The following is a 26325-nucleotide window of genomic DNA, read 5'->3' as shown; positions in this document are numbered from 1 at the left end:
AGCCCACACCCAAGAACAAATGGTCTTCTTCAAGCAAAATAAACTTTGACAGAAAGGCTGTTGTCCCCAATATCTTGTTCAAGGCCCTCTGGGGCTACTCTGGTCTTGAATTGGCAGATGTGGGCAAGTTAAGCTGTCAATATTTTGTTCTTTCGATGAGGTGAGTTTCTCAGGAACAGTTAACAGAACTACTAATCTCTCAGAAAGAAGTCTTCCTCACCCTTTCCACCTCCAAACTCTCAGCTTCCATAATCATGTGAGCCAATACCTTATAATAAATCACACACACACACACTACTGGAGAACCCGAATATATTCAAGAAATACTGTCTATTTTGTTGAGTATAATGGTGACTATAGTCTTTTTAAAATCCTTATCTGTTATTACAGATACATATTAAAGTATTTAAGGAGGAAATTATACTATATGACATTTGATTAAAAATATTCCTGGGGGGGAGGAAAGGCAATCAGTGAAATCAACAAAAGGTTTAAAATTTTTGAAGCTTTCTACTCTTGCATATTTTTACATTTTCCACTTTAAAGTCTTAAAAATCACTCTATGGCCCAACAAATCCACTCCTAGATATATGCCCCACCAAAAAAAAAAAAAAAAAAAAAAAAAAAGTGTGCCTATGAACACTAGGATAAATAACAGGTGAGGGAAAAACACAGTTGAACAACAGAGTGTGCCCAAGACGATAAAGTATTATTGCTGCTTCGTCATTATCAATGTATGGGTTGTTATACCTGTAAATAAATGATTTTTTTCACATTACTTTTTCATTTTTGATGCTTAGTGTTAGTAATACATATAACATCTACAGTGTTTTGTATCATATAATATTGATGTAGATACTGACAGATGATTCAGCTTGTAAACAGATGATGTAAACTTATGGTATTGATAAATACAGTGCAGTACTTTAAACGTATGTTCTCTTCCTTATGGCTTTTCTTTTTGGCCGTGCTGTGTGGCTTGCAGGATCTTAGTTCCCTGACCAGGGACTGAACCTGGGCCCACGGCAATGAAAGCACCGAGTCCTAACCACTGGACCGCCAGAGAATTCCCCCTTATATGACTTTCTCAATTACATTTTCTTTTCTCTAGCTTCATTGTAAGAATACAGTATATAGTACATATAACATATAAAATATGTGTTAATCGACTGTTTGTTATTGGTAAGGCTTCCAATCAATAGAAAGCTATTAGTAGTTAAGTTTTGGGGGAGTGAAAAGTTATATAACGATTCCCAACTGCAGAGGGGGACAGCGCCCCTAACCCCTGCAATGATCAAGGGTCAATTGTACTAGGAGTTTTGGATGAATCGTGTATCCACTCCCCCCAACCGAAAAGAAGTATGTTGAAGTCCTAACTTCCAGTACCTCAGAAAATTGAGTTGTTATAGATGGAGTTTAGTTGAGATGAGCTCCTCCTGGAGTAGGGTGGGCTCCAAATCCAATAACTGGTGTTCTTAGAAGTTGGCCACATGGAGACACAGAGGCACACAGGGACCATGCCATGTGATGACAAAGACAGAGGTTGGAGTTATACAGCTGCAGACTAAGGAAAGCCAATAGTTGCCCATAAATCACCAGGAGCTAGGAAGAGGCAAGGAAGGAATCTTCAACAGGTTTCAGAGGGAGCATGGCCCTGATGACACCCTGACTTTGGACTTCTGGCCTCCAGAACTGAGACAGTAGTAAATTTCTGCTGTTTTAACCCATTCAGTTAATAGTATACTTTGTTACAGCAGCTCTAGGAACAAATAAACTAGGTTTTCATGGAGGAAAGCCGTGGCAAGCACGTCTGGCTATAAGTCTAAGCCATATTCATTCCCCATTTCAGCACAACCACCAAGACAAGTGACATTTTAATCTTCATTTATTTGAAAATAGCAGCTGCTTCCAGTTTTTCAGAACTCATTTGGGGACAGAAGAGTTGTGATTACTTATCACTCTTAAACCTCAATATTTGTAATGGGGCTTTTTCTGGGTTTTGTTTTTTGTTTTTTGAGTGACAACCAGAAGATAATTTGTTTTAAAAAAATGTATCATTCCTAAGGGCTGAAAAGTACCAGATTCATTTACAATACCAGTAACAGTAAAACAAAACCCAAAAAGGTGTAAATGGTGTTATAGTATTGTTTAATGTTAAGCTGAATTATTTCCCTTGTGATTTATATATTTCACTATGTTGGCATTTTTGGTAGATATTAGACATACAAACTGGAACAAGAATTTCGTGGTACACAACTTTCATTACCTTATGAAATTTGAAAATAATCATATACATGTTCTACAAAAATACTCAGACACAAAGCAAATACATACATCTGGGACCTTTCTTAATTTACTTCTTTGACTATACAATATATTCAAACATGAAACAAAGTGTCCTTTGGCATGCTAAAGTTATCTGCTCTTCCTAACTGACTACTTTGTGTTACATTTTCTATAAATACATGGTATTGCGATGATCAAAATTTTTATTATAAAGTTGTTTATATGTAAATAAACTTTCCCACCATTACACTCTACTAATTCTCCTTAAAAAAATATTATCTGATGCATGATAAGTTTGGACTTCATGCCAGAGGCATCCCTTATCACAAGTCTTCAGCCATCTGTATTCCTTGGTATGAAAACTCATTTGTTTGGAAGCTATTCAAGAATTCACAATATTTGTGAGATTTTTTTCCACAGTGAAAACTAACTACTTTATGATAGCCTATCAAAAATATTTGTTGTACCCAACGGTTTCATTTTGTGTGATGTATAATGGGATCTCTTCTCAAGAAGAGATTTCAACTTTTCATTCATACTGCCTCTTTTCTCATGAAATATGAGGCTACATTGGTAGTAGATAATTTTCCTATATTCACTGTATTTAAAAGATTTCTCTTCTGGGTAAGTTTTGAAACTTACAAAGGCCAAAATTAATGGAAAAGTACCTTAACTTTCCCTGCATTCATAGGGTGACTCTCGTGTGAATTTTCTTATATTCAGGGAGATCTGGCATCTCACTAAAGTCTTCCCAGTGCTGTGTTTCTGGGATTGTTTTCATGTATGAATTTCATCATGTGAAGTGAGAAAGAACTTGACAGAGTAAGTTTTCCCACACTCACCACATTGATAAGGTTTCTGCCCTGCATGACTTCTCTGATGGACACTGAGGTATGATTTCTCAAAAAAGTCTTTCCCACATTGAGTGCACTGATATGGTTTCTCTCCTGTGTGATGTCTCTGATGTCTAATGAGCTGTGACTTCTGGTTGAAGATTTGACCGCATGGAATGCATCCATAGGGTTTCTCTCCAGTATGGCATCGTTGATGGATAATAAGATGGCTTTTTTGGCGGAAAGCCTTCCCACATTCACTGCATCCATGGGGTTTCTCTCCTGTATGAATCAACTGATGTCTACTGAGCATTGCCATACTGCTAAAGGCTTTCTGGCATTCAAGGCATACAAAGGGTTTCTCTCCTGTGTGTGTCCTCTGATGGACAATGAGCATTGCCTTTCGTATGAAAGCTTTTCCACATTCAGTGCATTCATAGGGTCTCTCTCCTGTATGAGTTCTCTGATGGACAATGAGATGGGACTTGTCTATAAAAGCTTTTCCACATTCACTGCATTCATAAGGTTTCTCTCCCGTATGAATTCTCTGATGTGTTATGAGGGATGACTTTTTATTAAAGGCTTTCCCACATTCCTTGCATTCATAAGGTTTCTCTCCCGTATGAGTTCTTCTATGAACAATAAGCTGTGACTTGTCTATAAAAGCCTTCCCACATTCACTGCATTCATAAGGTTTCTCTCCCGTATGAATTCTCTGATGGGTTATGAAGTGTGACTTTTTATTAAAGGCTTTCCCGCATCCCTCGCATTCATAAGGTGTTCTTGCTGTATGATTTCTCTGATGTAGAATGAGCTGTGATGTGTGTACAAAAGCTTTTCCACATTCACTGCATTCATAATGTTTCTCTCTGATATGAATTTTCTGATGTGTTATGAGGTGCAAGTTTTTATTGAAGGCTTTCCCACATTCCCTGCATTCATAGGGTTTTTCTCCTGTATGATTTCGCTGGTGAACAACAAGCTGAGACTTACTACAGAAGGCCTTTCCACATTCTTTACGTCCATAGGGTTTCTCTCCTGTATGAATTCTTTGATGGATAATCAGGTTTGACTTTTGCATAAAACCTTTCCCACAATCACTACACTCAAAATGTTTCTCTCCTGTATGTGTTCTGTAATGTAATCTGAGCTTCGTCTTTTCCCTGTAAGCTTTTCCACATTCTTTGCATTCATAGGGTTTCTCTCCTGTATGAGTCCTATGGTGTAGAATGAGATGATATTTTGTTCTAAAGGATTTCTGACACTCGATACATTCATACGGTTTCTCTCCTGTATGAGTTCTCTGGTGCAGAGTGAGATGACATTTTGTACTGAAACCTTTCTGACATTCACTGCATCTGTATGGCTTCTCTCCCGTATGGGTTCTCTGGTGTATTATGAGCTTTGACTTATACCTGAAGGATTTGGGACATTCACTGCATTCGTAAGGTTTCCCTTCTGTGTGAATTCTGTGATGTCTTTTAAGATTTGTTACTGTGCTGAAAGACCTCACACATAAATTATGTTCATAGTACTGGGCTCGAGGGTGGGAGGTTTCATGTAGAGTACAGAAAAATGACTTCCCATAACCATTTAACTCATCAGAGTTCATTTCTGCATAGCTTTTACTCTGAAAACTTGGGTCTGAATTTTGTTTCAAACTTATTCCTCTTGAGACACATTTATGGGGTCTTTCTGTAAATGAAACAAAGTTTTTGCTCAAAGGAAATATTTTTCCCAATGCATTGTTTTCATGATCTCTCTCCACAGGTCCACCCTTCCCGTTATCTTCCCAATGCCAATCATAAACTTGCCACATTACTTCTAGAAAAACAAAATCAATGAATGCTACCATTATCATGAAATGGAGAGGGATGAAATCTCAAGTCAAAAAGAGATGGAGAAAGTGATACAGCAGGTGCACAACGTAAGTCTGAGGCACCCAATAAAAGAAACAGTAATAAGTAATGAACTGAAGGACATGGGTGTCATCAAACATTGGAACAAATCTATGAATATTTGAAAGCAAAATAGAAGAGGTATATGAATATGGATAAAAGGTAAAAGAGGTTGGTTGTGTCTAATAAGCTACGGTAAAAGAACAACTAAACAAAAAAGGAGAGACCAAATGAACTAGGCAAAGATCTGACCCAGGGTAGATACAAGGAGGTAAGTCTCCTCCTAGGTGGCTAGCAAAAGAGAGTCAGATATGGAAGGGTAGTAAGAGAAGCAGGCAACATTCATACTGAAGACTTCTTTTCATTCAGAGTCACTTCTAAAGGTTCAGAGACTATAAGAAAAAAATATTAAAATGAGGGGAGGGATAAATTAGGAGTTTGGGATTAACAGATACATACTACTATAAATAAAATACACAAACAACAAGGACCTACTGTATAGCACAGAGATCTATATTCAATATCTTGTAATAACCTATAATGGAAAAGAATCTGAAAAAGTATATATATACATATAACTGAATCACTCTGCTGTACATCTGAAACTAACATAACATTGTAAATTAAATATACTTCAATTAAAAAAATATATTAAAATAACAAAGTTCCCAAGCCAACAATGACCAACTGTTACTTTGCTTCCACGAACTCCCACTGCATTGGTTTCACTCACCTGAGCCACACTGACTTGGGAATTCCCTCTCTACTACTGCTTTTTCTTTTTCTTCTCCTTTCTCCAAGTGCATCACTGGTTCTGGCTTTGTAACTTGATAACCTGACAAGGGGGGTAATCACAGAGAATCTGAGCAGTATTGGGTCCTGTGAGGAAAAGTTCTGTTTCAGGGAATGTATAGTTTAAATCTCAGCAAGATTGAAACTTTTCACTTGGAAAATGAAATTAAGTACAGTCACTGTATGATATTAAATAAAATAAGCTCTGTTACCTACCTATACTAGTCCAAGTCCAAAATCATTGACGATATCAGAGTATGCATAAATTGTAGCAATGGAAAAAAGACAGGTAATAAATGGGCTTAAGCTGAGATATTTAGGAAAGTTGTCTTTACCCAATGACATTAGGTTGCTATAATTTTCCAACATCACATCTCGGTAGAGGTTCTTCTGAACAATGTCTAGCAGCTGCCACTCTTCCCAGGTGAAATCCACAGCCACATCATTGAATGACAATAAGACCTGTTGTAACATAATCCTTTTTAATCTGGAGTTAATATAATGGAATAAAATAGTAATGATCTATAGGATATTATTCTATTTTTACTACGAAAATTTATAAACATATATCATTCTGTACCTAGATTTTTTTTTTGTGGTACGCGGGCCTCTCACTGTTGTGGCCTCTCCCGTTGTGGAGCACAGGCTCCGGACGCACAGGCTCAGCGGCCATGGCTCACGGGCCCAGCCGCTCCGCGGCATGTGGGATCTTCCCGGACCGGGGCACGAACCCGTATCCCCTGCACCGGCAGGTGGACCCTCAACCACTGCGCCACCAGGGAAGCCCTCTACCTAGTTTTGATTGACATTCTGTGGGCTAAATTCATTAAAGCTCTCCTTTCTTTGTGCATTCTTCATTCACTTCTTCACTCATTCACTTACCCAATGTAAAATGTCACTGAAACTTTAAACTACCTAAAGACAATCTGCAACCCACTTTACAAGCATTTAATGTTACTTACTATATATACATTTTAGATTAAAAAAGGAAATAGAGGGCTTCCCTGGTGGCGCAGTGGTTGTGGGTCCGCCTGCCGATGCAGGGGACACGGGTTCGTGCCCTGGTCTCGGAGGATCCCACGTGCCGCAGAGCGGCTGGGCCCGTGAGCCATGGCCGCTGGGCCTGCGCGTCCGGAGCCTGTGCTCCGCAGCGGGAGAGGCCACAACAGTGAGAGGCCCGCGTACCGCAAAAAAAAAAAAAAAAAAAAAAGGAAATAGAGCATGGTCCTGCCATCAAATGCCTTCTGATCTATTTGAGTTCAAAGAACTGCATATAGTTCAAAGGGACAGGAGAAGAGGCTGAAAGGGACAGATGCCCAGGTGACAGGCAGGAACACGTCTTGGAGCAAGAATGCACATGTCCTGCAGACACTTGGTAGCCACTGCAGTGTTTTTCATATACAAAAGTATGCTACGCTCAGAACTGCCTATTAGAAATTGGACTACGTATTAAATCACAATACTCAAAAGAAAGCAAACACAAAGCTTTCACTGCATGCTATGTACTGTTCTAAGCACCTTACACACAGTAACACGATGATCTGCACAGTAACCTTTATGTAAGCACTACTATCATCTTTTTTTAACAGGTAAGGGATTTTTAAAGTTTTCTATCTGTGCCTGTTATACCTCCCACATTTCCTTAGGAAGATGACTTTTCACTGGGTCCACTGTCTGGATGAGAAAAAAAAGTAACAGGAAGACCCATCTTCACACTTAAATGTCCAGGAAATCTTTACTGAATTCATGTGCTTCCTTCTTAAATACAAAGTAAATCTTGCAACACATTTTTATCTTTTGTGATGGTTTCCAGTATTAACAGAGAAATGTAGGCAACCCACTTCTGGATCCTGCTGCTTATGTGGCAATGTTCTAATTATCAGCACCTTGCAGGACCCTATGACATGCAGATGAGTTTCCCTTCCTGATTAGCTATTCTGGATCATTTATTCTATCTCCCAATCTAAGCACGTCCCTCCTAGCCACAATGTATCTATATATATTGTTCTCTTTGATTGGATACATTTTAATAAAACTCCAAAAATCAAAAATGCAAAACGAACTGGGAAAAACACCAAACAGCTCACCTGGGACTTGGTCATTTTTAACAGCTTTTACGAAGTGCCCACCACATTTAGGATCTGTCCTGAAATCCTGGTAATGGTGTCTCATCAAGGGTATCCTTAGCAAGGATGAATTTCTGGGCTTGAGACTTACTTTTTTCCTTTACAGGAGTGGCCTTATTCTAGGAAGCTGGCATCTATGGATTCAAGAAAAGATTTGTTTAGTATGGAAGTAATGATAAAAGCAAGTTCCAATATGTGCAAGGAACTGTTTCAAGTATGTTCTTTTCTCACTTAACCCTCACAACAACCCTATAACGTACAGATGATAATTATTCCATTTTAGAGAAAACTAGCAGAGGAAAGGTTAAGCACCTAGCTAAAACCCAACAGCTAGTAACTGGCAGAGAAAGGACTAAAACACAAACCCCCAGAATCAATAAATCCCCTGAGTCTAAGGAGAACTACCAGAATTATCCTTTCATCTTAGCCAACCAACACAAAAAGTAGGAAAAATATCAAGAACTATTTTAAGACCCAGAAGTCAGAGAAAAGGAAAATAAACAAGGTGACAATTCTGTGCTGCAGCTCACTGCCTGGAGAGACTTTCCAATCCAGAACACAGGGAGAAGGAACCCCAAAACCGTCCAGCAGTCTTGCTGAGTTAATGATACAGAATTTCAAGTCTGAGAAGCAAAGGTGGCTAGAGTTTGCCAGGCAGTACCTCAGAAAAAAAAGAGAAAAGTCACTCTGTAGATATGCAGAGGGTTCCTCTGAGTCTCTGGCTAAGGATTGGTGAACTGAGGAAATTACCAAGGCCCCTGGAAAGGAGGAGGTGGAACAATTCCTGGAGCTCACACAAGATCAGGAATACTTAGCATTCCCACTAGCCAGGGTAGAAAGACCTTCCACCAGGACTTCAAACAGAGGCCTCAGAAGAGTACTGCCCCAGTAATAGGTACAGAGTAATCACAGACAAAAGACTGTTTCGGCCCCACCTACGAAAGTTGAAAAGAAAGCCTCCGAAGAATCAAACCTTTTCAAAGTAACTTGACTACATGCCAGAGCAAACCTCAAAAGTAGTTAAAGGAATAAAAGAAAATCCTGTAAACAACAATATCAAACTGACAATATCTGACATCCAATCGACAATTACCAGACATGCAAAGAAGCAAAAAAATATGACCCAAAGCCAGGGGAAAATTCAAGCTAAGGAGACAGGCCAAAGTGACACAAGGGATAGAATGGGCAGACTAGTGCATTTCTTTAAAATTATACACACACACACACACACACACACATATACATATATAATATGGAATATGTATATATTCCACAAGAGAAAAGCATGAAAATGATGAGAAAAAAATAATAAATTATTTAATAAGTGCCGTTGAAACAAATAGGATATTCATGTTTGCCTCAAACCAAAATTAACTCAAAATGGATTATAAATGTAAGGGTTAAAACTATAAAATTTCTGGAAGAAAGCATAGAAAAATTTTAAGTGAGGCAAAGATTTCTTTTTTCTTTTTTTTTTTTTTTTGCGGTACACGGGCCTCTCACCATTGTGGCCTCTCCCGTTGCGGAGCACAGGCTCCGGACGTGCAGGCTCAGCCATGGCTTACGGGCCCAGCCGCTCCGCGGCATGTGGGATCTTCCTGGACCGGGGCATGAACCTGTGTCCCCTGCATCGGCAGGCGGACCCTCAACCACTGCGCCACCAAGGAAGCCCCAAAGATTTCTTAATCAGGGCACAAAATGCATGATAAAAGAAGAAGTTGATATATTGGACTTCTTCAATACTAAAAATTTGTGATATTCAAAAGACACTGCTAAAAAATGAAGAAGGATCAAGCCACAGGCTAGAGGAAAATATTAACAAAGTATGTCCCTGACTAAAAGACTTCTATTTAAAAAATATGAAGAACTTTTCCAACTTAATAAAAGAAGAGACAATCCAATAAAAAGGAACAGAAGTTTCAAACAGACACTTCATCAAAAAAAAAAAAAAAAAAGAGATGGCAAATAAGCATATGAAAAGTTGCTTTGGGCTTCCCTGGTGGCGCAGTGGTTGAGAGTCCGCCTGCCATTGCAGGGGACACGGGTTCGTGCCCTGGTTCGGGAAGATCCCACATGCCGCGGAGCGGCTGGGCCCGTGAGCCATGGCCGCTGAGCCTGCGCGTCCGGAGCCTGTGCTCCGCAACGAGAGAGGCCACAACAGTGACAGACCCACATATCGAAAAAAAAAAAAAAAGTTGCTTTAAATTGCACAATAAAAGCAAATTAAAACCTAGATAAAATATTCCTATAAACCTGCTAGAATTGCTATAATTTAAAAGACTGAATATAGCAAGTACTGACAAGGATGTAAAGAAAAAAGAAAAACCTGTCATGCATTGCTGGTAAACATATAAAATGACAAAATGGTACAACCACTTTGACTTGTACATCAATGTACATTACAGCTTCATTCAAAATATCCAAAACCTACTCCCCCAAATCCAAAACATCCATCAACTGGGGAACAGATAATATTGTGGCGTATTTGTACCACTGAATATTACTCAGTGACAGAAAGGAATGAACTAATGATACATGCAACATCATGGATGACTCTCAAAAGCATTATTTTAAGTGAAAGAAGTCAGACATCAATAACCTCTTACTGTATCATTCAATTTGTATGAAGTATTGGAACATATAAAACTATGGAAAGCATGTGATTGTGAGGGAACAGGGGATGGGGGTATGGTCTCAATGAAAGGAGGCACAAAGGGACTTTTGGGGTTGATGGGAAAGTTCTATACATTGATTCGAGTGATGGATAAAGGATGGTATACCTTTGTGAAACTCATCAAATTATACCTGAAGAACTGGTGAATGTATGTACTGTATGTAAATTTTTTAAATTAAAGTGTAGTTGATTTACAATGTTGTGTAAGTTTCAGGTGTACAGCAAAGTGATTCAGTTATATATATAACTTATGGGTTATTTTCCCTTATAGGTTATTACAAAATATTGAGTATAGTTTCCTGTGCTATACAGTAGGTCTTTGTTGGTTAACTATTTTATATATAGTAGTATGTATATGTTAATCCCAAACTCCTAATTTATTCCCTGTTCCCCTTTGGTAACCATAAGTTTGTTTTCTACGTCTATGGGTCTATTTCTGTTTTGTATATAAGTTCATTTGTATCTTTTTTTTTTTTTTTTTTAGATTCCACATATAAGCGATATCATATGATATTTGTCTTTTTTCTGTCTGGCTTCCTTCACTTAGTATGACAATCTCTATATTGTATATAAATTATACCTCAGTTAAACTAACCTCTTGCCTACAGAAAGCAAAACAAATACAGGCTGTCTGCATCTGAAGACAGAATCCATGACCTTAAAGTCTGCAATGGAGTCTCAACTGAAATCTCAAATTCATGTTTCTTTTTGAGACTTCATCTTCACTCAAAACCCCGGCTGGATCTCTTGGCAACTCTAATCAGTGCTGACTGTTAAAGAATTAACTCTGGTGATGAAAAATTAATTCTAACACTGAGAATAACTTAGAGGTGCCAGGACACCCTAGAAATATATTAATGCAACTTACTCTCAGTATCACATTGCTGAGAACTCCGAAGGACAATGCAACACTGTGTCTTAGGCGGACAGAGAACTGAAGAAAACAGGTCTAGATTTCAAGGACAATATGTGAAAGAAATTTGTGGCCAAAGAAATGAGGCCAATCTCATTTATGAACTTAGTATAAAAATCCTAAATATTTAAAAGATGAGGAAACCATGTTCACTGATAGAGAGGAAGAATACTAAGAAAACTGAACATAGGAAGAATTATACAATGCACAGATAACTTTATTCCAGGAATGCAATAGTGTAGTAAGAACTATTTCATTATCTCAATAGATAAAGAAAAGACATGTAATAAGATACCATAGCCACTCACAATTTTTAAAAATGTTATTAAACTAGAAAGAGACAAGAACTCTGTTAACTTGATAAAGAGGATCTACCAAAAAAAAAAATCCACGGCATTTCTTTAAACTCAGGGACATGACAAGGATAGCCATTCTCAGAACATTTAGCCAAAAATGTATCACATTTTGGCTAAATGTAAACTGGGGGAAATAAATGGAAGGAATGAAGGAATGGAAAAGAAGAAGCAAGACTGTCACTATGCAAATGCTTTAAGATCAACATAAACATTAACTGCAATTTCATATTCAAACAACAGTAAGATTTATAAGGAAAAAACACTATTCACAATACCAACAAAACGTATAAGGTACCTGAGGGGGAAATGTACAAGAATAAAGTTTTATTACACCAAAAGAATACAAATTATAACCAGTCAAATGGAGAGACACAATAGCGTGAGGTCTAGGAGGGTCCCAAACCAGAAGCTTCCACTGTCCTTTCCTCTTGGAGTCAGGACACGTTGCTCATCCAGCATACCTATGTGTGACAACATGCAGGGTATCGCCAACCACAGAAACTCACCTGAGCTTCAGTGTTTACAGTTTGTATTAGAGTTTCATTAAATACGCATGATGGATCTAATCATTGGCCATGGAACTCAACCTCCAACACCTCTACCCTCCTGGAGGTTGGGCTGATATCACCTGGTTGGTCTTTCTGGCATAAACAGTTCCAACCTGAATCATCTCACCAGCATAAACTACAGACTCACCATGAGTTGCCTCATTAGCACAAACTATCAGGGCCCACCACGAATAATGCAGTCATCTCTATCATTCAGGATATTCCAACAATCTAGAGGCTACCTCCCAGGAACAGGCGACAAAGGACTGCCAATTGTTTATTACAAAATAACCAGCAAAAGACTAGCATTCTATACATGGGACTACTTTCTAAATATGAGTTAGGAAGAGACAAACCTCTCAGGTTTAAAATTGGCCAGTGAACATATAAAAAAGATGACCAACCATGTTAGTGACAAGAACAGTGCTTATGGAGACCACAATGAGATAGATGTCTCTTATACTCAAAAGATGGTCAAAAAGCAAGAATGAAAATACTAAGTATTGGAAAGTCTATGGATCAAAAGGCACTTTTATACATTGCTAATGAGAGAGTAAGGTGGTACAAAAGCAATTTGACTTTCCCTTCTAGGTAAAAATTCATCTACTTTATATTAGAAATTTCATTTCTAGGCATACACCCTAGATTAGACAAATTCTCACATCAACTGGGAGACATAAGAATGTTCGGAACTTCACTACTTGCAGTAGCTGAAAGCCAGAAACAATATAAATGTCCAACAACAGGAGAACGGATGTATGAGTTATGTTGTATTTATGCAATGGAATTCATATTAATGAAACAAACCTACCTCCAACATGGATAAACCACACATATGTAGTAAGTCAAGACAAGCAAGCTTCAGGACTTCCCTGGCGGTGCAGTGGTTAGGAATCCGCCTGCCAATGCAGGGGACACGAGTTCAAGCCCTGGTCCGGGAAGATCCCACATGCCACGGAGCAACTATGCCCATGCACCCCAACTACTGAGCCTGCGCTCTAGAGCCTGCGAACCACAACTACTGAGCCCGCGTGCCACAATTACTGGATTCCGCGTGCCTAGAGCAACAAGAGAAACCACCGCAATGAGAAGCCCGTGCACCAAAACGAACAGTAGCCCCCGCTCCCCGCAACTAAAGCAAGCCTGCATGCAGCAACGAAGACCCAACACAGCCAAAAATAAATAAATTAATTTAAAAAAAAGAAAAGAAAAGAAAAGCAAGCTTCAGAAGATCACATAATAATATCCTTATTATAAAACTTACAACCAAGAAAAACTAGAGTGCACTTTTAAGGTATCCATATACATATGATAAAACTATAAAAGTCAAGGGAATAATGCATTCTAATTTGTGAATAGTGGTTCCAAAGCTTGGGATGGTTAGGTGGGACTCAGAAGATGGAACAAGGATGGAGGACTTTCCCATTTTCCAATGATCAAACATGACATTCATTAAACAAAATTATAAAGAAAAGCCAAGGTAATCAAATTTCTAAATTGGGCTATCATATTAGAAAAGAATAGAAGGATGACATGCCCATTGTTGCTAAAGATGTAGAAAAATCTGGCACACTGTGTGTAGAAGCATTATAGACTAGAAAGCTATTGGAGAAGTTTGGTAAAACTAAATCAGAAGCCTCTGAAATATGCATTTAATTTGACCTACTTTTATAAATTAAAAACAGAAAAATATCCATAACATATAATTCAGTTAAAAAATACATTTCAAAACATTACAGGTAGTTTACAGATAGTAAATCGGGGGTTAATTTTTTTTTTTTTACCACTCTCTGGGGCTTGTGGGAATCTTACTTCCCTGACCAGGGATCAAACCCGGGGTCAGGGAATTCTCCGAGGGTGATTTTTATTTCCTGCTTTTTACTGATAATAAACATACAATGATATTCTGATTTTAAAAACTTAGAGATCTCCATTTAATATCATATATAAAGTCACATAGGAAGATGATTTTTTTATTATTCTAACTTAATAAAAATAAGTTGAAAGTATTGCTTTGAGTAGAAAAAAATCCCATTAGAAAGGTATACATTTGAATAATAATAGCTACCTTCTGTCAAATACCTACTTGTTATAGGGACTTAATATTTGTGTCCCTCAAATTCATACGCTGAAGCTTCAATGTGATGGTATTTGTAAATGGGGTCTTTGGGAGGTAATTAGCGTTAGATGAGGTCATGAAGACAGGGCCTTCATGAGAACTGGTGAGGCAGAAATCAATTTGTTTGAATGGGAAAACTGAGACTTATAGAACTTGGTACTTTATCCAGAGTCACAGAAACAAGTGGCAGAACTGACATAAAAAGCTAGGATTAACTTGATTTCAAGTGCGTACAAGCACACGTAAACTCTTAAGTATTCATGGGCACGATTTTAACAATTCATGGATCTAGATGGCAGGTATACAGCAGAACATTTGGCTATTTTTTCGACTTTTCTGTATGCTTGAAATTCTCCAGTATAAAACGTTGGGAAATATAATACCCCAATGCTCAGCACACACCCAAATGTCTGTCCACCTGAGGCCTTTTAATGTCTCAACCCCCCTCAACCTCTCCTAAGGATACCCACACAGCTCCCCAACCTGCACTTCGCTGTCACACCCATTCACAGCTCCCCAGACATCTATTTTTCACCCACTGGCCCCTCCGAAGCTCAAACTCTAACCACAGGAATCGCAGGTGACTAACCCCCAAGCCCTATCCTCACCAACCTATCCAGATGGACCCCTTTGATCACTGGCTCTTCCACCTCCTCTTTCCACCGCCTGGGGCGGGGGCGGGGGGCGGGGGCGGCGATCCGGCGCCGACCTGTCATTGTCAACGGCAATGGTCTCTCGTTACTTCCTCAACCCACTCCTCAACACTGATGCTGGCCCAAGCTACCCACAACGCCCCCAAAACTCCGAGGCCACCTTCAACAACAATCCTCCACGAGTACCCACCACAAACCACATCTCAAGTCAGAATTCCCACCACGCGGGATTCTTAAATCCGCTCGCAGAAATCTCACGTAGCCTCAAATGCCAATTCTGTGACAGTACGCCGGAGGAAGCCAAGCTTTGGACGCCACTTCCGTTTCCGCTGACGTGAGTGGCGGGCCCCTGTTAAACACTCACATTCGAGGCTACTTTGGAAGTGAGCGATGGGTTCTGATGCCTGGAGGAATTAGTGCCGTGCAATATGGCCGCGCCCATGGCGTTACATTACGTTGGGAGCGGCCATATTGGCTAGTGCGCCGCCATTTTGGACCGTCCTGCCGACCAGTACGGAGAGGCGGAAATTCAACCGGTGTCTCCAAGATTTTTCATCCTGGGCTGTTCCATCTTTGCAGCTGCTCAGCTACATCTTCAGTAGCGTTTCAGCACTCTCGCCTACAGTCTTCCGACCTGACCCGGGAGGTAAACCAGTCACAGGCCAGGCCTAAGCAGAATGGCCGCGCCCACTCTAAGATCCCTTTTTATGCCGCAGGAAAGACGTGGCCGTGTTGGGAAGGTTGGGGCTTCGGGACAGAGAAATGGGGAGCGTTTGCAGACAGGATGCCGGTTAAACGTTGGAGAGAATGGGGATTAGGAGGCTAGAGCTGTAGCTGAAGGAGCAGTGGTGTTACGAGGAGAGCACTCGTGGATGTACTTCGTGAGGCGAGACCGTGAGGGGGTGAGGACCGGGGCAGATATGTTTTGTGGAGTAGACACTGGCAACCACAATCCCCGCCAAAAGAGTATCACTTCTGTCTCACGGTACAAGGTGACTCTGTAATAGAGGCGGCGCGGGCGCGCAGCACTTAGCTCCAGGGGTTAGAGGTCCCGCTCTGTCGCAGTGGACCACCCGGAAGAGAGTGCGGTGAGAGGCAGATGGGGACCTCTTCCGAGGGACCCTCGAGGACCCCTGGCCTTGGGCCTGGCGGGTGAGGTGGGGGGCCTGGGGACAGTCTGAGGACTGTGTGCTGCAGAGCTGGAGAGCCCTCGCCACTGCCGCCCACTGGCTGGGCCCGGGCCTTGAAACAGACGGGAACCTCTCCCCCATCCCTGCCTCTGGGACCTAATGGCGGCAGTGGTCTCCATGGGTCGGAGTCTGCAGGACCCTGCCCCTGTTTGCGCTGCCAGAGGAGCCTGAAGTCTGACTGGGGCCTGGACACCCGGCTCCCTCAGTGATGACAGCTGGGCAGGGTCTGGAGACCTGGCCCTGAGGGCACCGCCAGCTGAGATCCACGTCTTCAGCCAGGCCTGGGCACTGGCGGGAGCATCTAGTCTGGGTGCTGGACCAACGCTCCTGGGCAGGGCAACCGGCCTGCGCAGGGCAACCCTCCTCTTAGCCAGGGCCTGGACTTGTGAAAGCTGAGCCTTGGGACCTTGCCCTTTCTTGTCAGAACAGAGAATAACATTTGTTTTGGTGGAGGTTTCCAGGAACGTCGTGACCTGACCTCAAGAACAAGGGATCTGACAGCAAGAAGTGTGCAAAAACTAACCACACCCCTCTCTCACCTTTCCTGTAAAGGGGCTTTGCTGAAAGCTTTCTGGGAGTTCAGGGTTTTTATGGCATGAACCACCGGTCTCTTTGCACGGCCCTGCGATAAACCTTTCTCTGCTCCAAACTCCGACGTTTTGGTATTGTTTCGCCTCACTGTGCATGGGGCACATGGACTTGCACTCAGTAACAAATACATTCAAGAAGGATTCTGTGTACCTTGAATAGTCACAACCCGCCCAATCATTTGTTTTTGTGAATACTGTGATACAGGGATCAACTTTCTTTTTTCCTCTGTATAGATAATTGTCCCAGCAGCTTTATTTAAAGTGAGGCTCTTCTGCACTGTTCGGCAGTTTCGTCTCCATCATAAATCAAGCGTCCATATCTGTATGGCCCTGATTTAGGACGTTGTTCTGTTCCATTGCTCTCTCGTTTATTCCTGGGCCAATACTACTCTGATTTTGCTACGGGATCGTTTCTAAGTCTTAGGTCTGATAAAGCAAGGCCGCCTACTGTATTCTTTTTCTACAAGAGTGTCCTTGTTTTCTTGGCCCTTTATATTTTCCCATAAAATTTTACCTCAACTTGTCAACTTCCACAAAAGTTGGAAGTGTCATACTTCCCTTCAGTTCTTCAGAGATGGTTTCTTTTAGGTCCTCAAACATATTTATAATAGCTGATTTAATGTCTTCGTGTAGTAATGACATAGGAGACCCCTCAGATAGTGTCTATGGATTGCTTTTTTTCCTGTGTAAAGGCCATACTTTCCTGTTCTTTGTGTATCACTTTTTTGCCGAAGCTAGACGTTTTAGAAAATACAGTGTTGTTACTTTCGGTATCAGATGCCCCTTCTCCTCAGAATTCGTTGCTATTGCTGTTACTGTTGTTGCAGTTAGTTCAGTGACATTCCTGGTCTGTTTCCCTTGCAGGGTGCAGTCACTGAAGTCTCTGCCGGGTTAGCTTCCTTAGTTGTCCTGAGTCAGTGAGTTCTTCACCTTTTGCCAAGGGTAGTTTGTGCCTTAATGCTCCACTACTTTATTTTTTATTATATTATTATTATTATTTTATTTTATTTTTTTTTTGCGGTACGCGGGCCTCTCACTGCTGTGGCCTCTCCCGTTGCGGAGCACAGGCTCTGGACGCGCAGGCTCAGAGGCCACGGCTCACGGGCCCAGCCGCTCCGTGGCATGTGGGATCTTCCCGGACCGGGGCACGAACCCGTGTCCCCTGCATCAGCAGGCGGACTCCCAACCACTGTGCCACCAGGGAAGCCCTTTTTTATTATTTTTTAAATTTTAACTATTGTTGATTTACAATATTGTGTTAGTGTCAGGTGTACAGCTTCAGATTCTTTTCCATTATGTTATTACAAGAGATGGAATATAGTTCCCTGTGCTCTACAGTAAATCCTTGTGTTTATCTACTTTCTATATGGTCACGTATATCTGTTAGTCCCATACTCCTAATGTATTCCCCAACCCCTCCCTCTACTACTACTTCGATGCTCAGGCAGTTTACAAGTCTGCCCTAGCCTTCTCTTCCTGCTGCAGGATTTCAAGGTCAGCCAGAGGTGAATTATCAGTGACCTTCAGGTCTTTTCTGGGCATGTACATATCCCTGTGTAGGTGTGTGGCCTTTTAGATCCTCAGGAATGTGTCATAGTGCTTAACAGCTCCTTGTGAATATCTCATTCTTCAGACATTCCTTTTAAAATTTTTGGCTGAGCTAATGTTTTCCCCAACTGTTTTTGCGGCCTTAAGCTACCACAGTGTTAAACAATTGAGACTGTTTTTTGCCAAATGGTTTTCATGGCTACTGTAGCTGTGAGGTTACTGTTTTTCTAAAGCTATTGCAGAACTGCGGAGGGGGGATGGGAGTAAACAAAGTTAGAACTCCACAAACCCCACTGTTTTTACTGAGGTTCAAAATTTTTTCTTGACTAAAAATGCTCTTCAGGTTGTTTGTACGCCTTTGGTTAATTTCTAGAGTCGTAATAAAGTTGACTTTAATCATTTTTCCAGTATTTTTTAATTTTTAAAAATATCTTTATCGGAGTATAATTGCTTTACAGTGTTGTGTTAGTTTCTGCTGTGCAACAAAGTGAATCAGCTATACATATACATATATCCCCATATCTCCTCCCTCTTGCGTCTCCCTCCCACCCTCCCTATCCCACCCCTCTAGGTGGTCACAAAGCACAGAGCTGATCTCCCTGTGCTATGCAGCTGCTTCCCAGTAGCCATCCATTTTACATTTGGTAGTGTATATACGTCCATGATACTGTCTCACTTCGTCCCAGCTTCCCCTTCCCCCTCTGTGTCCGCGAGTCCGTTCTCTATGTCTGTGTCTTTATTCCTGCCCTGCCACTAGGTTCATCAGTACCGTATTTTTTAGATTTCATATATATGCGTTAGCATTAGCATACGGTATTTGTTTTTCTCTTTCTGACTTACTTCACTCTGTATGACAGAATCTAGGTCCATCCACCTCACTACAAATAACTCAATTTCGTTTCTTTTTATGGCTGAGTAATATTCCATTGTATGTATGTGCCACATCTTCTTTATCTATTCATCTGTCGATGGACACTTAGGTTACTTCCGTGTCTTGGCTACTGTACATAGAGCTGCATTTTTCCAGTATTTATGTTGCTTTCATAAAACAGTGGGTTTACACAGGTCCTCTGCTATTTTGGAAGTCCTGCCTCCTCACCATTTAGTTTTGCACAATAATCTAATAAGATACAATTTATTAATTTTATAGGTAAATACCCTAAATCTTATAATAAGCTGCTTCCCGTGAGTTATAATTATTGTTGGCACACAAAGCCAGCACTGTTTATCAATATACAATATTGCATCCGATTTAATAATTGCCCTAATAAACCATTAAACTTATGATATATCCCCAAATTATTTCTGTCCAACTTCACTTCCATCCTTCCATCAATGACTTCAAAGGAAAAACAATCACAAAGCATCAAGATAACACTAACACTTATGCACTATTGTATTTATTTGATTGTTTGTCTGCCTTCTGAGTGAAGCTGGAAGCCTCCACATGGCTTAGTCAGTGTCGTCCAAATCTTTCCATCATCAGTATCTTGGGTGTATGTCTGTCATGTGCTGGACATCCGTATATCCTTGTGTGAATGTGTATATACATATATATACACACAAAAATACATATATATACATTTTTGGGTGGGACTTCCCTGGCGGTTCAGTGGTTAAGACTCCATACTTCCACTGCAGGGGGCAAGGGTTTGATCCCTGTTTGGGAAATTAAGATTCTGCATGCTGCATGGTGCAGCCTTTTTTTTTTTTTTTTTTTTGGCTGCGTTGGGTCTTTGTTGCTGCGCACGGGCTTTCTCTAGTTGTGGCGAGCAGGCTTCTCATTGCGGTGGCTTCTCTTGTTGCAGAGCACGGGCTCTAGGCACAGGGGCTTCAGTAGTTGCAGCATGCAGGCTCAGCAGTTGCAGCATGCAGGCCCTAGAGTGAGCGGGCTTCAGTATTTGTGGCTCGCAGGCTCTAGAGCGCAGGCGCAGTAGTTGTGATGCACGGGTTTAGTTGCTCTGCAGCATGTGGGATCTTCCCAGACCAGGGATTGAACCCGTGTCTCCTGCATTAGCAGACGGATTCTTAACTTGCCACAACTGCTGAGCCTGTGCTCTAGAGCCCACGAGCCACAACTACTGAACCTGCGTGCCACAACTACTGAAGCCCATGCGCCTAGAGCCTGTGCTCCGCAATAAGAGAAACCACCGGGCTTCCCTGGTGGCGCAGTGGTTGAGAATCTGCCTGCTAATGCAGGGGACACGGGTTCGAGCCCTGGTCTGGGAGGATCCCACATGCCACGGAGCAACTAGGCCCGTGAGCCACAACTACTGAGCCTGCGCGTCTGGAGCCTGTGCTCGGCAATAAGAGAGGCCGCGATAGTGAGAGGCCCGCGCACCGCGATGAAGAGTGGCCCCCGCTTGCCGCAACTAGAGAAAGCCCTCGCACAGAAACAAAGACCCAACACAGCCAAAAATAAATAAACTTATTAAAAAAAAAAAAAAAAAAAAGAGAAACCACCACAATGAGAAGCCCACGTACTGCAACTAAGAGTAGCCCCTGCTCGCCGCAACTACAGAAAACCCACGCACAGCAACAAAGACCCAACACAGCCAAAAATAAATAAATAAAAACAAAACAAACCTGAACAGAAAATACCAAACATTTATGTAGTAAAACAAATATTCCCCTCAAAAAAAAAAAAAAAAAAAAGCAGAAAGAACTTAAAATGGCACTTTTAATTACTACCATAACTGATCTAGGATAGGCATACCTGGCAGGTCTCTTTTAAGTATTGTTTTCTTTTCAAATTATTTGTGATTTTCTCCTCTAAATGAATTATAGGATCAGTTTAAGTTTTGGTTGAAATTTCTCTAAATTCACAGATAAAGACAGAGCAACTAACATCCATATAATATTGTGAGATATATTTCTTAATTATTTCCCCTTCTTTACTGCTTTTAAGGCAATGATTTTTCTTATTTTCAGCTTGCACATTTCTTCTTAACCTGTTTTTTTTGGGGGGAGGCTGCATATTGATTTGCTTCTTTTTTTTTTTGCGGTATACGGACCTCTCACTGCTGTGGCCTCTCCCATTGCGGAGTACAGGCTCCGGACGCGCAGGCTCAGCGGCCATGGCTCACGGGCCTAGCCTCTCCGCAGCATGTGGGATCTTCCTGGACCGGGGCACGAACCCGTGTCCCCTGCATCGGCAAGCGGACTTTCAACCACTGCGCCACCAGGGAAGCCCTGATTTGCTTCTTATTTTCTAATTTTTCTTGCTTGTGTACAAGAAAGCTATTGATTATCATTTCTTATCCCTCTAACAGAACAATCCCATTGCTATTCATATTCTTTCCATTGATTCTCTTGGACTGTCCGGCAAGGCTGTTATCAGCAAATAGTGACGATGTTGAATCTTTTCTCCCATTTAAACCTGACTGCACCCTTGCTTCCCTCCCATGCATTCTCCAAAGCAGGCAGACTGGTACATTTCAAACCTGGTTTGTATCACATCACTCCCCTCGATAAGCTTTGACAGAATTCCCAGTCTATTTAGGATAAAAGACAAAATCCTTCATCCTGTCCCAGCTTTATCTTCCACTGTTCCTCTCCTCACCCAGGACACTTCAGTTACACAGGTGTCTTTTTGATGACTTGAGTTTTCAGGCTCATTCCTACATCAGGGACATCTGACATTCTCTTCTTTCTGCCTGCAGCATTTCCCACAATCTACTGTATATACCGGCATAGTCATTATTTTGGTCTCAGCGAACATCACTCTATCTGAGAGGCCACCTCTAATCCTTCATTCTAAATTAGGTACCACCAGTTATTTTCTCTTAGAGCAAAAATTCTTTAGCTTTCATCCAGGTCTCCTTCTGCTATTTACCTAAGATTTTGTACTTAATCTGCATTTCACCCCTTGAGCTTAAATTTAGTATCAGGAGGCATGTCTGTCCTGGTACCTCTACCCAGCCAGCACTCAGCGGACTATGTGGCCCGCAGGACATGGTCAGCAAATTTTTGTGAAACGATAGTAATTGAATTTCATCAGAACCATGCTCAACCACTCTCCCATGTGGCCGTCCATCACATTTCTGGAAGCATCACAGTTACTCATGGCCCCATAGGAGGCAAGGTATATGACTGACTTTTTGACATTTTTTTCCTAGTTAAAATACACACACACACACACACACACACACACACACACACACACAAAGGATTAAAAATAACCCAATAGATGAATTTAATACCATCTTTACCAACAAACAAGAATGGTTTTCAAAAATAGTTAATAAGCAGCAAATTTCTCCAGGATTCTGCTTTTTCCATTTTAATGTCAATACGGTATACCAGGGAACAAAGAAAGTTATATATAAGACTAAGCTCTTACAACAATAAAAAATGATAGTTTTGTTTGAATATCATGAGGGACTCCACATACTAAGGAGAAAGTGTGTCCCCAAAAGCAGCTGGGCCTGAAGAATAAAGGTTGAAGATCTGGGTTAGAGTCTGGGACTATTATATTAGATCTACCTACAAATCAGTTTGATTGCCACCATATCTCTGCCTTTTGTGATCTATTTATGTCTTTTTTCTAATGTTTCTCCTTCAGCACAAATTGTAACAGGACCCACTTGCATGTCTGTCCTGAGGAGACTTTTCTACATATAAAGTAACAATGTTGGCTCCAAAAGAGACCTAAAGACAGTACTGCTGAGCTCCTCCACAGTTCCCTCCCCACTGACCTTAGTCAACATGACCACCCTCGTTTACTCCAGTAATGAGGGGTCCTGCCAGGGTCAAAGCCTCTAAAACATGATAGAGAATGACAGCCTTGTTATGGATCAAATCAGGCCTGGGTGAATTAGTGTTTCCTTCCAAGTTAACTCTTAGAATGACACGTGGGCCTGATACATCATATCCTACCATATCCCAGCCCTGCTCTAGGCTCACGATGAAATGTGCACTGTAATCCATGTTTTGTGAGACCAGAAAAATAAACATACAAAGAGTGACAATGTACTGAGTATTGACCCTGCGCCAGGCACTGCTCTCACAGTTTTTAAATTTTATTTATTTATTTAGGCTGCATTGGGTCTTCGTTGCCGTGCACAGGCTTTCTTTAGTTGCGGCTGGCGGGAGCTACTCTTCATTGTGGTGTGCAGGCTTCTCATTGCGGTGGCTTCTCTTGTTGCTCTAGGCGTACGGGCTCAGTAGTTGTGGCTCCTGGGCTCTAGAGTGCAGGCTCAGTAGTTGTGGCGCATGGGCTTAGTTTGCTATAGATGAAAAGTTTCTGCAATAGGACTCAAGATGTCTGCTGAGTTTGCTTTTTCCACCTGGTGCTTGGTGCTTCATGGGTTTCTCTTTATGGAAAAAAAAAAAAAAAGAAATTGACAGCAGGGACAAGTGGGAAAACCTTGAGTACTGCAAGTGCCATAGAGGCAAGCATCAGGCAGAAATAAATATGAAAATGAAAATGGAATTGTAAAGAACAGATCAAGAACTGGTGGGTCAGGCACAGTCAGTCAGACTTGCTACTTGGAGCTGGGGACAGTGATGTTTGAGAGAGTTCCCGGCTGCCAGAGTGCTGGAAACAAACCCTGTATCTTCAAGGAGACTGACTTGAAGACAATAAAAGAAAAGGCAGGTTGGATTTGGAAGAGACTTATTCACATAAGGGGGAAGTATAAAGAGAGATATGACAAGTGGAAGTGATTAGGAAGATAGAAACACAGATAAAGAAGGGGTGAAATTAGAACAGAGCTACCAATTTCTGTATTTCTAATCCATTTTCCAGTAAGCGGCTCACAGTCCGTTCAGAGAAAATACCAGGAGATACAATTTATTGATGAGCTTTCGCATGTAGGGCTACGAACAGGCCCTTCATATAAGTTAATACTGAATGCTCAGTGTAAAAGAATATTCTTGTTCTATTTTACATGGATGGAAAATGAGGCAGAGAGATTTTTTTAAACTTTCTCAAGGTCACTAAATTCCAGTAAATGGCAGGCTAGGTCTGATCTGACCCAAGGTATGTAAATACTGTCTGAGTATTAGTTTTAAAATAAATTTAAATCAGACTGGTTTCTCTTTTGTTACTAGATTAAAGGTGACTCAGTATGGAAGTTTCTAATTCAAAGTCAGTCAGTGGATAATTCAAATCCTACTAGCCAATTTTAAGAAAGATTTTTGATAAACAACAAAATCCTACTGTATAGCACAGGGAACTATGTTCAATATCCTGTGATAAACCATAATGGAAAAGAATATGAAAAAGAATGTATACATATATGTATATATACACACACACATATGTGTATATATATGTATATGTATAACTGAATAACTTTGCTGTACAGCAGAAATTAACACATTGTAAATCAACTACAATAAATAGGAATGCAAGAGATTTCTCTGCATTAATTTTGTATCCTGCTACTTTACCAAATCCATTGATTAGCGCTGGTAGTTTTCTAGTAGCATCTTTAGGATTCTCTATGTATAGTATCATGTCATCTGCAAACAGTGACAGCTTTACTTCTTCTTTTCCGATTTGGATTCCTTTTATTTCTTTTTCTTCTCTGATTGCTGTGGCTAAAACTTCCAAAACTATGTTGAATAAAATTTAAAAAAGAGAGAAAGCAGATTTTTTCCCCCTTTTAAGGTCTAAGGGGCACTGCATCACAAAGCCAAAGCAAAAAAAGAAAAACACGGATCTGTTTAAAGGGGTTATCCTCTGCTATGGAAATCTTTGCTGAGAAGAAATTCCTAAGTACATCTTCGATAGCCTTCTTTGCTGAATAAGAGATAATGTTTGGATGTAATGTCTCATTATTCATAAGTTTTCTTGGGATTAATTCACTGGTATACTGGTAAATGTGGGTGTGGTCTAGATACAGTCTCTCTGTCTGTCTCTCTCTCACACACACACACACAAACACACAGAGAGAAGAGTCATTCAGATTCTTCCCACAAAATGTCCAAAACAACACAAGATGGAATTGGGGAATCAATATAGAATTACAGAGAGATAGGGTGAAGTTTGATGACAGTGTGACCAGCTGTGTGTCTGGCTGCAAAATACTGGCTCTAGAATCATGCGGGAGAGACCGTCATGACTACCATTTGCTAGAGACTTGCTGTGGGCCGGCATATCACCCTCTTTAATGTTCATTCACTCTATTCAGTATTCAGAGTGACACTGTTCCTATTCCTGGCTCACAGGTTGGGAAGCTGAGACTCACTGAGGAGCTCCCAATCCCCCAGACTGTAGGAGGCAGAGCCAGGAATTGAAGATAAGCCGCTCTGGCCTCCAGAGGCTGGACTCTTATGCAGGATTGCTTTTAAACTGTGCCTTTCAGTGGCAAAGAAAAGCATACAATACTGTAACCCCTCTAGGTCCCATGCCCATGCGTTTCTCCAGGTCCATCCAGATTCTGGAGTCTGTCTGTGAGGGCAATAGTGGAGCAGTGTGAGTCTGAGTGCAAATGTGTGTGCAGAGAACAGGGACCACAGCTGAACCGTCTGAACATTAACCCTGAACTCTAGACATCGAAATTTCTCAACTCTGAGTCTAGTTCTCAGTGGTTTGAGTTGATGGAAAACCTAGTCTCCAATCTTAAAGGGAAAGAGCAGTAGGAAGAAAAGCAACCCTTATCCTCAGGCTGGACTCAGCCTCGGCAATGTCCATTCCCCTTCCAGCCGAGTACCCACGACCATCTACTGCTGCTGTGTGGTCTCCGGTGTTACACCTTCCCCATCCCTCTCTCAGTCCAGGAAAGAGTCCAGCTGAGACAAAACTGTCCTGAGACCCAAGGGGAAACCTCTGTCCTGTCCAGTTCCTCAGC

General features: G+C 41.1%; 2 protein-coding genes and 1 long non-coding RNA gene across 23 annotated transcripts in view; 1 reads left to right on the top strand and 2 right to left on the bottom strand.

The window, feature by feature from the left end:
- Positions 1 to 1608: 1608 nt before the first annotated feature.
- On the bottom strand, positions 1609 to 15554 carry LOC115847744 (zinc finger protein 268-like). Its single transcript, XM_030847855.3, has 5 exons — positions 15389 to 15554; positions 7897 to 8069; positions 6145 to 6271; positions 5751 to 5852; positions 1609 to 4814 (listed from the first exon to the last, which is right to left on the bottom strand). Exons 2-5 carry the CDS (start codon positions 7909 to 7911, stop codon positions 3064 to 3066), a joined length of 1995 nt encoding a protein of 664 aa, XP_030703715.1. The 5' UTR covers positions 7912 to 8069; positions 15389 to 15554; the 3' UTR covers positions 1609 to 3063.
- Positions 15555 to 15635: 81 nt separating this feature from the next.
- The window catches only part of LOC132593969 (uncharacterized), a 38675-nt gene continuing 27985 nt past the window's right edge, over positions 15636 to 26325 (top strand). The window contains exon 1 of the long non-coding RNA XR_009560085.1: positions 15636 to 15844. This is a non-coding gene — a long non-coding RNA (uncharacterized lncRNA). The remainder of the gene's footprint in view (positions 15845 to 26325) is intronic.
- The window catches only part of ZNF577 (zinc finger protein 577), a 39265-nt gene continuing 35637 nt past the window's right edge, over positions 22698 to 26325 (bottom strand). For 18 of the 21 annotated variants that reach the window (XR_011376983.1, XR_011376978.1, XR_011376979.1 and 15 more), the window contains one exon: positions 22698 to 23841. Coding sequence is in view for 1 of the 21 variants with exons in the window: in XM_070044263.1 (XP_069900364.1) it covers positions 23747 to 23841 (95 nt within the window). In the remaining 20 variants the exon portion in view is untranslated. The remainder of the gene's footprint in view (positions 23842 to 26325) is intronic. The other 3 variants (XM_070044267.1, XR_011376964.1, XR_011376981.1) reach the window with 3 other exon arrangements.

The sequence above is a fragment of the Globicephala melas genome, chromosome 19 (assembly GCF_963455315.2).
Source record: "Globicephala melas chromosome 19, mGloMel1.2, whole genome shotgun sequence".
In the NCBI taxonomy this organism is placed as follows: domain Eukaryota; kingdom Metazoa; phylum Chordata; class Mammalia; order Artiodactyla; family Delphinidae; genus Globicephala; species Globicephala melas.
This window is presented reverse-complemented; position numbering and strand designations above follow the sequence as displayed.